Below are 11,733 nucleotides of genomic sequence, written 5' to 3'. Positions count from 1 at the left end.
CCACACCTAGCTAGTTTTTGTATTTTTAGGAGATAGGGGGTTTCACCATGTTGGCCAGGATGGTCTCATTCTCTTGACCTCGTGATCCGCCGGCCTCGGCCTCCCGAAGTGCTGGGATTACAGGCGTGAGTCACCGCCCCCAGCCGACTTCTCTTGTTTTAAGTGGTTCTTAATCATTTGGTGGTTTGCATATTCCAAAAAGCTTCTAAATGTTTGTGTTGAACCAATGCTTTCATTCAAAAACAGAATGCTTCTTGGGCTGAATGGCACTATGTCATCCCAACAAGAAGAACATCGGAATCTAATTGTGTCATCCATGTTCTTATTTTAAAACAACCTACGGTAACACCCTTCCAGCCATGAAACGTTCAGTCAGTTGAACAGATGTGATGTGTTCTCCCTGATGCATTAGCTTCAACCTCTGAGTTCATGAAATTCTGAGTTTCTTTCTGTAGCATGCTGTGTTCATTCATCAGCCTGAGTCATTTTATCTGATTGGGTCCAATCTCCCCCTCCTTGGCCCGCCTCCTTTTGCTGCTGAATAAATCATCCTGGGAGCTGTCCAGGTTGGAGAAAGATTTTCGTAGGAAAGTTCCAACTGCATCCAGCCCCTCATTTATTCAGGCTGAGTCCTTAGGGCCCCAAGGAGAAAGAAGTGAGAAAATAAAGTGATGTCTTCCATTGCCAGGTTTGCTAATATGGTCATTAGCACAGATGCCTTCAGGCAATGCCCGCAGAGAGAGGACACAGCTACCCACACATTCTGGCATAGGGTCTATAGGACAGCCTTCCCAACTGTGCTCCGTCTGGGTTCCCATCTCAAGTTAAGAGACTCATTACCCACCCGAGTTCCAGTAGGGTGAGGCTGATGAGTCCAAGAAATTCAGGAAGGAAGAAGCAAGAAGCATTTCTTTGACAGGAATGTAATTGCAGGGGTTATTTCATTAAGGGCTAGATAACTGTAACACAGAGTTGTTTGAGATACTTCTACCCTTAACTTCCAGCCCCATGGGATAGGCCAACTATTCTGGGAGATCTTTAACGTTAACAGATTAATTCATCTACAAGCAGAGTTAAAAATAGAATCAGCCGTCTATCTATTTAAAGTTGAGCGTTTCATTTTGGCTTTCTTGGGGGATGGTAGAATACAACTTAAAAGGATTGAAATTAAAGGAGTCTTTTCCAGGGAGTGAACGAAATTCTAGAAATCTCCTGGTTAGGGATTGGGGGGAATATTAGAGGATTCTTTTCTCTTCCTTCTGGAATTCTGTGTGCAAGGCAGGTGGCCCGTTCTGGGTTTAACCCGAAGCCGAAATGCGTGGGGAAAAAAACAGGAATTAAAAAGCAAAGAATTAAACCCCGCGTTTCTGGGACACGGCCGACAGAAATAACCCTGGAGACAGTGTATGTGGTTGGGGGTGGGGGTATCGAAATTTATTTTTCCTTAGGACAGGCAGGAGGGAAGGGAGCTTCTCTTCTTGCTCAGGAGGGACTGAGGGGGCGGCAAGGCAAGGCGGTCATTTGGGCTTTCATGGGACGCCACGGGGAGCCGCGAACGCGCCCAGGGCCTGACGTCATTGGCCATCAGCTGACTGTGCTCTGGGCCCGGGCTCCACTGGCTGCAGCCGCAGTCTTGGTGGAGGAGGTGGTGACCACCACCGCTCCTCCACCTGCATCCGGCTGCGGGACTGCGGCGGCCGCGTTTGCCCTGCAGACCCTGCACCCCGGGACGCGGCTCATCTGTCATTAGCACCGGCACTAAGCTCCCACCGCTCAGCGACTTGGTCCGCCGCAAGCTCCGCCGCAGGCTTTGTCCGCTAGCGCTCGGCTGAGTCTGGGCGGGCGGGAAACCTGGGCTAGGGCGAGGCGGGGCCCCTGGACATGCCTTTCTCCACGTCCGCCTCCTCGACCCTATTGTAAGCGGAGATACTTAGTGTGCGAGGCAGGCAGGGGACGCCCCCATTTTGATGTCCCGTACCCTCCACCCCCTTCGGATCGAGGTAGTAAAGAGGCTCCTGTAGGAAACTGACTGTCTCTATGATTGCGGCCTCTTGGGGGATTTTGCGTTTAGCCCGAAAGTTGGCTTTGCCAAAAGACGCACGGGTAGGAAGGGCGAAAAGGAAACCCTGTATTCCGTCGCGCTGGGCTCTCCGAGTCCGTGCGCAAAGCGGCCTACGAGTCCTGGCTCCGCACCTGCAGAGGACAAGAGCCAATGCCTAAAAAAGAACAGCGGAGGAACCGGCTGGCGCGGCCAGCTGGAACGCTGGATCGCAGTGCGCCCAGGGAAGGCCGGGGGCGCCCGCCGGCCCTAGCCCTCAGTGGTCCTCTCCCACGCCGGCCCGCGCGTGCCTCCGCCTACAAGACCTGGGGCGTCCTGGCCAGATCTGGGTGGCAGGTCCCTCCGCCACCCCCGGCCCGGTTCCGGGGGCGTGGCTTGGCGCGGGGGCGGGTTTAAGTCACCGCGGGTGTCTGACCACTCTGACAGGTCTCCAAATTTCTCCCAGTCGCCTGGCGCCCACGGTGCGTTTCAGAGCTCCAGGGTGGCACGCGGCGGCGCTTCCCTGGATCCAGAGGCGTCTCTGTCGACTTCCACGCGGCCTCGGGCCTCCCTTCTCCTCCAAACCTTCGCCTCATCCGCCAAGCTTCGGTTCTCAGCCTCAGATATCCGCACCGGCGGCTTCTCTTCGTTCTCGGAGCTCTTGGCTTTGGAGCCCTCACCACTTTTTCCTTCCCCCGCCTCTCCTGATCCTCCTAGCTCCGAGTCAAATGGACTCCAAAGAACGAAATAAAGGGGATGAGAACTGTGTGCTGCGACCCTTCGAAAGCACAGCTGAAAGCGTTGACCTCGTCTTATAGCTCAGGCTGGGACCCTGGGGCGAGAGTCCCCACACCCCCTCCGGGAGGGATGCTTCTGGCCAGAGCCAGCGCTGCGCTGTCAGTCCTTGCTCCCGAACTAGGAAAGAGCCTAGGAGGGAGCCTCAGCATACCCCTTCCTCCAAATTAACTATTTGGTGAATTGTTAGCGCCGAGGCTACCACCTCTCCAACCCTGTCGCGGGGCGCCCCGCCACCTCACCGTGACCCCCTCCTCCTCCTTCTTTGCCCCCGCCCCCAGCTCCGCCCCTGCTCCCCATCCCGGCGCAATGGAGTTCTCCGAAGGGCGATGATTCCAGCCACATCTGCTAACTTCGCACCCATCGCTGCCGCCGGTCACCGGCGGCCAGGCCCCCTGCAGCCGCGGAGCAGTGGGCGTCCAAAGCCCAGTGCAGCAGCCAGGACCCGCCCGACGCGCAGCAGAAGCACGGCGCCCAGGCGCTTAGGCGTCTCTTGGAGAGCAAAGGCTGCGCCAAAACGCTGAGCCTAGAATCAACCAAGGAGCCTGAGCCCAGGAAGGGGCTGCGTGGCTCAGAGCGCTGCGGCTCCTGAGGACAAATAGCCACTGCCGCTGCGTACCCAAGCTGCGCCGGCTGGCGGGAGAGCAGCACGCAAGGACGCCGAGGTCCGCCGCGATCTTCCAGGTGCCCTTTGCCCCTGGGCACAGTATGACCCGACCTACAGGGAGCCCTAGCGCAGGGCTCCTGCAACGGGGCAGCCTAGGATAAAAAGGATCGCTGCCAAGCTCCTACCAGGCCGCCTTTGAGTCTTTAGGAACCCCTCCTCCGGCTGCCTCCCCAAGGTTCTGCGCCTCCTTCCCTGCGGCCCAGAGCCATGGAGCTCTCCGATGTGCGCTGCCTTACAGGCAGCGAGGAACTCTACACCATCCACCCGACGCCCCCGGCCGGCGACGGCAGGAGCGCCTCCCGGCCGCAGCGGCTGCTGTGGCAGACGGCGGTGCGACACATCACGGAGCAGCGCTTCATTCACGGGCACCGGGGAGGCAGCGGCAGCGGGAGTGGAGGCTCGGGCAAAGCCTCGGACCCTGCGGGCGGCGGCCCCAACCACCACGCGCCGCAGCTGTCAGGCGACTCGGCGCTGCCCCTCTACTCGCTGGGCCCAGGAGAGCGAGCGCACAGCACCTGCGGCACCAAAGTCTTCCCGGAACGCAGCGGGAGCGGCAGTGCCAGCGGCAGCGGAGGCGGGGGCGACCTGGGCTTCCTGCACCTTGACTGTGCCCCTAGCAACTCGGATTTCTTTCTTAATGGGGGCTATAGCTACCGAGGGGTCATTTTCCCCACCCTGCGCAACTCCTTCAAATCTCGGGATTTGGAACGCCTCTACCAGCGCTATTTCTTGGGCCAAAGGCGCAAATCGGAAGTGGTGATGAACGTGCTGGACGTGCTGACCAAACTCACTCTCTTGGTCCTACACTTGAGCCTGGCCTCGGCCCCCATGGACCCGCTCAAGGGCATCCTGCTGGGCTTCTTCACCGGCATTGAGGTAGTGATCTGCGCCCTGGTGGTGGTCAGGAAGGACACCACCTCCCACACGTACCTGCAGTACAGCGGCGTGGTCACCTGGGTGGCCATGACCACCCAGATCCTGGCAGCAGGCCTCGGCTACGGGCTCCTGGGCGACGGCATAGGCTACGTGCTCTTCACGCTCTTCGCCACCTACAGTATGCTGCCGCTGCCGCTCACCTGGGCCATCCTGGCCGGCCTGGGCACCTCGCTGCTGCAGGTCATCCTCCAAGTGGTCATACCCCGGCTGGCGGTCATTTCCATCAACCAGGTAACTCCTGCCTGCCTTGCATTTGTTTCCCCTCTAACTTCCCCGGGTTATTAATCATATAGCTTCCAGAGAGCCAGGGTTGCCTCACTCTCTTTAAGTCTCCGCCTTCAGTCTGGCACAGTGCCTTGTACCTAGGAGGTCTTGAGTGTTAGCGGAATGCAATCTCTTCTTAAAGTGGAACTAAATGACCTCTAAAAGTTTCTACCAACTCTACCCTTCTACTCTGATTCTGTGAGTAATTCTACTCTGACATCAGCTAAGAAAGTCTGCTTTCTGTTCCTCATTCCCCTCCCTCAGGGTCTGCAGTCTCCGGAGCAGGAGACAGAAGGGGAGGAGAAGCATCCAGATTTAGAAGGTGACCCATTCCTTAACATCTCTCCTCAGGAGAGTCCCAGCAGGGTGTTGTAGCAGGCTCTGGGCTTCAGAGTTGGGTTTTTCCGTATCTCTAAGCCACAAACCCTCAGTTCTCAAAGGAACATACATTTGTTAAACACATCCTGATTGTCAGTGCTGAGTACTGTACGTGTTATGTCATCCAATCCTTCAAACAATCCTATGACACATGGTTTTCTCGGGAATTTTTTATTGCCTTGGTGACCGAACATGATATCTTCTCTCATGACACGATGCGACCCCAGTGCTTTGAATAAACCAACCTCAGTAATTGGGGGTGGCAAAGAATGCAAGTTTTGATTAATTGGAAAAGGGCATTTTGATGTAGATGCTTTAAATATTATATTTAGGTGGAATCTTGTTCTTTAGGTATCTTTCCCTCCTTTCTCCTTCTTTTTTTTTCTATTCTTCCCCTTACATATGGATATGCTTATGTGAACAAAGTTCACATTGTCTATGGATGAGAAGGTAGACAATGTTTCTATTGTTTAAATTTACTAGAACCAATAGCTAATTAATGGCATGGCACTGTCTTTGCAAAATGTATGGTAGGTAACAGGAGAGTGACTTTGGGGGTTTCTCAAAAATGAGGGAAACATGTCAAGTGAAGTGTTTTCAAATAGATGGCTGGTGTGAGATGCATGGTCAGGGGGCTGCTTTGTATGGGCCTGCTCTGTCGTTAGCCTCTGTATCATTTTTGCTGTATTAGAAGCTTAAAACTCCTCTTCCTTATGGTCGAATTTGAATAGATGGTGCTTAGAATAAACAGGCACGACCCCACTGAAAATTGTTCGTGATGTTTAGATTGCCAGCACTGTTAGAGTGCTTCACCCATCACTGGCCTCCTGGACTTCTGGTCAATGTGGGATCCTGTCTCTTCTGCAATGGTTCTATATTCCTTTGCTCAGGTGACTTATCTGGTTGGCTGCTTTTACAGTGCTTTCTGAAGTCTCTCTGGGTAAAGCAAAAAGTTTATAAATTACATGCCTGTGATTATCAAGCATGAAATGGAGAGATGAGAGACTCTGAGTAAGGGCTGATTGACTGAACTTTTTCTTATTAAAGACAATAATGAATGTTTTATCACAGTCGCCATGAACCTTCATATCCACATATAACAAATAAGTCTCAATCTGGGAAGTGGAAGTCAAATTCTTTGGTATTAACTATTTCTCAATCCTGTTTACATGAAGATCTACATGCCAGTACATCTAAATCTACTTTCTTCCAAGCTCTCTCATTCTCTTTTTTATTTTCTTTGTTGTATACATAGACATTAGCAGATCTTTTCTTCCCTGTCTTCCTCCCCTTCCTCCTTATTTTTCCTTCTCTTTGCCTTCTCTTTTTTTCATCTAACTCACTATGAGTTGTTTTCACGATAAAGCATAGCTATCTTATCATGTATAAGAAATTCCATGTATTATAACCCACTACTTTTCACGCAATAGCCTTTCTCAGTACACACAACTAGAAAACTTAATAAGTAAGTTTGGAATAGTATTTAGAATAACACATCCTAAGTGGCAAATTATGAGTGTTTTCAAAGTTCTAAGTATAGATATATTTTTCTTGCCAAGTGAATCCAGAAAGTAAATTTTGGCTCCATATTTGTTTTATATTCTACTCGAATACTACCAGATGGGAGAAGATTAAAAATAACCCCCAAATGTCTTCCCACCCTCATCTCATCATAAACAATTCTCCACTGTGAAATCCAAGGTCCTGATGCATGTAAACCAAGCTCATTCAATTTTTTGTTTGGGTAAGAATTGTAGATAAACTACGATTTCATAGGTTGAGTCACCTTTTACCAAAACTCTAAAAGGAACAACCAGAGCGCTCTCCCCTCACTTCAGTGCTGAAAGGGCTTTTAAAGGTCCTTTGGCGCCCTCTATTGGCTTAAGAGTCTTTCCTAGATCGCGCAGATGGACGAAGTAGAGAATAAATCGCTTTTTATAAGAATCTGTGATTTTTGAATAGGTACTATTTAGTTTTCCATGTCTGGTAACACATAAGGAATGCTCAAAACCTGCTAAACACTTCTTATAGCAACTCGAGTAAAATCCTAACTTCTTACCACAGCATGCTTGATTCTCTGAGCTAGTTGCTTCTTCTCTCTCCAACCATATTTCCCTCTCTTCTCTTCTCTTGTATTCTCTTCATTAGGCTCCAAATATGCTATTCATTTTTGCCATATTCCAAGCTCTTCCTAATTCTGGGTCTTTTCACCTGCTACCTAGAGCAACTTTTCCCAAGTCTTTATAAGACTGGCACATTCTCATTGTTCCAGACTCTCAAATGCTACTTTCTCTAGTAAACGACTTGTTTCATTTTCTCCAGAGCACATCTGCTATCTGAAATTATCTTATTTGTTTATATCTACTATGTTTCTCCCCACACCCTCACAAGAATGTAAACACCATAAGGGCGAGGATGTTGTCTATCATAAATAGCATTTTATCCTCGGCCTGTAGAAAAATGCCAGACATATAGCAGGTACTCAACAAACGGTCACTGAATGAAGAAGACAATTCATCATATAGGAAATATTATAAAATATCCAAGTGCCCTGATGTTGTGTTGGTGAAAGCTTTCTATACACACACACACACATACACATCATATGTGTGTAAGGCAGTCTTACACGTAAACATCTTCTAAAGAAATCAAAAACAATAATAATCCTTTACTTTGCACAGTATTTTACATGTAACTAAGCACCCTTATGTGCATCATCATATCTAATGATGAAAAATAGATGGTATCATCCTTCATTTTCATTTCAGAGAAAAAGATGACAGAATCCTAGAAACTTTACAGTGATACCCTGAGGATCAGGAACCTGGCAAGTGGAGGGCAGAATTCAAACCCTGACTCTGATGCCAATTATTCTTCAGAAACCCTTTAGTGATTATCCTTCTAAACATGTAAGCATTTGAAACTATTAGAGTGAGGAGTACTTCTTTTACTACTTAAGAGAGTTAAATAAACATTTAACGAAGAAGCCAAAGGGAAATTATGAGAGAAAAATGAGTGAATTGCTGGGCATAGGCTCATTGTAGCTAGCTCATCATTCTGCTTAGCTAGATACAAATCTGTCAACTAAAAGCCATAAACACTGGAATAGCATCTTTCTCCACATTAATCTTCATTCTCTTTAGGAGGATAGCTAATGTTTAACTTAGCATTTTCAGGATTTAGGAAACGAAAATGGGAGTATAGAGTTAGCACACCTTGGCAGCTGTTTCACTTCACTGAAAATGTCATTTTTGAAAGGAACAAATGAGCCAATGATTGCCTTCCTTTAATCTAAGCTGTGAGAATCTGCTTTCCCTCTTTCTACCCTGAAGGAAATGACATCTGTGACTTGACAGGGTAGCAACCACACTGAAAATCTCTGCAGACACCCTATATGAAGAGACAAAGCCCTGTGTTTATTGAATCACCATTTGCTTTCCACTGTGGATACAAAATGGAACCTAAAAGGGGCCACTCAGGAAATTCCCTGCCATCAGCAAAGAGATGGTTTATGTTTTCTCTACTCAATTAACACACTACAAACATTGACTTCCCACCCAACAAAGAGATTATTGTCTAGAGCAGACATAATCACCCATATGTTTTCTGCATCTGGAGTGGCATCGGAAAGACTGAGAAACTTTCAGAAGGCTCAAAACCCAGTTTGAAGGGTTCCTTTTATTTCACTCTGACTTAGCTCAGCTATAGGTAGCACTAGGGCTACAATCGTTTCTTTCTTATGAAACTGCACCCAATCCAAGTTAAATAAGCCTCAAACCAATGATAGGAATACCTTGTCCAGATTTTCCTAAGACACTGGTTTATTTTTTCCACATCATAAACCAATTGTTTGTATCACCAATTCGATTTATCCACCAGGAAATTCATTACAAAATGATGTTATATGTATAAATAAAGGATTGATGATAAGATTATATTTGCTAGGTTCTTTCACAAGGTAGAGAAATTCTAAACGCTATTGCTATAGTTAGCATTTTACTCTATTTTAATTGCTGGTGACAATAATATGAGCTATCTTACATTTGAAACTCATCTCATTCTCATACTTTAGCTCATTAGTGATAAGATGGTGGAAATCATTTAGTTACTGGAAAACTGAGAGGCAGCAATATTTAACCAGAAAGATCGCTGCATTATGGTTCCCTCTTGGGGATTCTAAAATATTACAGCTAGTGGCTAATTAGTTTTCTGTGCCTCTTGGTGAGATAGATAAGCGGACTTGTCAGAGTGGAGATGATTTCTCCAAGATAACTGTACAATCAAAGGCAGTCAGATATGCAAATCCAGGTTACTTAGTGCTCAAGGTCATGCTGTCAGATTTAAATTCCTCATGCAACATCTTCTTTCCTACCTTTCAACATCCTATCGAACAGGAGAGACTAGAGCCAGAAAAATGCTAAAGAATGATTGTTAAACTTGACTTACAATGAGGGACATTTAGCCTAACATTTGGCCTTTAAGAAATCCTTTAGGGGAAATTTTTTTTTTCTTTGTGCTGGATAAGATAGTGGTGTATAGTATGAGTAAGTTGGGTTCAGGAGGGAAGCTGACTTTGTATGTGACTTAAATACACATTTCTGACCACTTAAATGAAGGACTGACTTCACAGTAAAGATAAAATAAATATAATAAAATTACCAACTTCTCTCCCATCATTTATACAGTTTAAACATAAGATATTATATGTTCTTTGTCTAAGTCTAAGGTTCTTTGTAGCTATCTCAAATCAAATAAAGGGAATCCTGTGACTACTTAATGTACAACAAATGGCATGTAATATAAATCATTCCAGTTTGGTAGTTGGTATCAAGGTACGTACTCATTTGAGAGACATAAATATCCATTAAATGAGTATGACTGGAATCCAATTTAATGCACCTCACTAGTTATGGTGTGCATTTCTTAAAACCCCAAATATCTCCATTTCTGTACATTTTTCTTTAGGAAATTCATATAGGCTTTAAAAAAATAATGTCGGCTTTCCAGCATGTCTGAGAAAAATGCCTTTCAAAAGCCGATTTGAGTGTCAACCTTCCCAAGAGATTCCTCTGAACACCGAGAAATAGAAATATTATTCTCTCTTACTTGTAAAAGATACCCAGAGAGTCTCCTTTTTCTTTCTTTCTATTTTTCTTTTCTTTCTTTCTTCTTCATGTGTATGTGTGTGTGTGTGCTTTTGTGTATGTGTGTTGGTGGAGAATGGGCTTTACAAAGGATATCTTAATGACTGCTGAAATGACCAATTAAATCCCTTCAGCTCTGGCCTGTAGACATCTTTGCCCTGGAGTTGCAAATAGGCTTGTTGTCTCTGTATTTAGAGAGAGTTGTAAAATGATTGTGTAGTGTGTGCTTTGCAAGATTGAATTATGAATTTGTTTTCCTTCATATCTGGTAATATCACCTGACTGTTATCAGCAGGTCAGAGCATAATTAGATTAGAACTGGGAAGATTGGGAGGACTTTGCTTCTAGAGCAGCTGCTACAATGTCATGCTAAGTAGGACAAATGCATTAGTCATATTTACATTTTGATGATTGATGACATTTTAAGAGCTCATCAGAAATGAGTGAAACCAAGCAAAAAAGTGAAAGATTTTTAAAAAGAGTTTATTCCATATTCAGTGCTGCTAGCAACATTTAATCAGAGGACACTACTACAATCATGCTGATGTGACATTTTACTGTTGTCTAAATATTTCTTAAGATGCTAATTTATTCATTTCACAAGTGTGTCTATTTAAGTTGATTCTACATGTGTTTATTTCCAAAACATAGGAGACACTTGCAACATTCATCTTCAACCTGTCCTCTCAGCACCAAATAGGTACAATATTGATTCTCTGGGAGACCAGTAGACTCAGAATATGCAGCTGGACAATATAGCAGTTCACTTGACTTATCACTTCTGAAGTGTGTTCTTGGTTTTCTCTTTGGGGCAGAATTAAAGTAACAGAACATGAAGATTAATGGCAGTATTGAAGGTTGCAAAATTTCTGTGATACATAGGTTTGAACCTCAGTTGGCAAAAGAGTGAGTTATATAAAGAATTTTCTTCCCAGGATTTTTGTGGGGCCTTAGTCGAGGAATGCTGCTTCAGCCAGCCACAACAGAGCAGAGAAAGCTAGTATAATCTTCCCTGCACTTCCCCAGGAAATGTAATTGGATTTACACACTCAAATTATATCATGTGAGTTTTGTTTATGAAGGACTATTTTAAGAAGTCAGGTCACTTAAGCAGTGCTTCGGAAGCCAGATTTTCTCCCTGCAAGATTTTTTACAGTCAGCCCTGTGGGGGAGAGGAAGAATGCAGAATAGATTAATTAACCATGGAGATGCCAGACATTCCACAGGAGGCCCAGGCACATTCTGGTAGGCATAAAAGCCACCTACCAGCAAATGCCACTATGCCACTACCTTCTCGATAAAGGAACAGAACTTATCTGACAAGGTGTTGTCAGATAAACCTATGTTTGCTTGTTTCTTTGATCTCTATGCACTGGACTCTGAATGTGCATGTGTATAATTTGATATCTGAATTTCATTTAGCTAGATCATATATTTTAATATATGAAATACTTTGTACTTTATAGCTACTGGGGTTTTCTATCCCTTTCACTCTGTTTCCTGCTTTATAT

At 45.9% G+C, this 11,733-nt stretch overlaps 1 protein-coding gene across 4 annotated transcripts in view; it reads left to right on the top strand.

Moving 5' to 3' along the window:
• The first annotated feature begins 2,511 nt into the window (after positions 1-2,511).
• Positions 2,512-11,733, top strand: part of ADCY8 (adenylate cyclase 8) — a 261,872-nt gene continuing 252,650 nt past the window's right edge. For all 4 annotated transcript variants that reach the window (XM_055116960.2, XM_034966610.3, XM_008955471.4 and 1 more), the window contains exon 1: positions 2,512-4,667. In XM_055116960.2, coding sequence (XP_054972935.1) covers positions 3,708-4,667 — 960 coding nt within the window. In that variant the 5' untranslated portion in view covers positions 2,512-3,707. The remainder of the gene's footprint in view (positions 4,668-11,733) is intronic.

The sequence above is a fragment of the Pan paniscus genome, chromosome 7 (assembly GCF_029289425.2).
Source record: "Pan paniscus chromosome 7, NHGRI_mPanPan1-v2.0_pri, whole genome shotgun sequence".
NCBI classification, from domain to species: Eukaryota; Metazoa; Chordata; class Mammalia; order Primates; family Hominidae; genus Pan; species Pan paniscus.
Note: the sequence above shows the minus strand (reverse complement) of the source record. Positions and strands in the feature narration are given on the sequence as shown.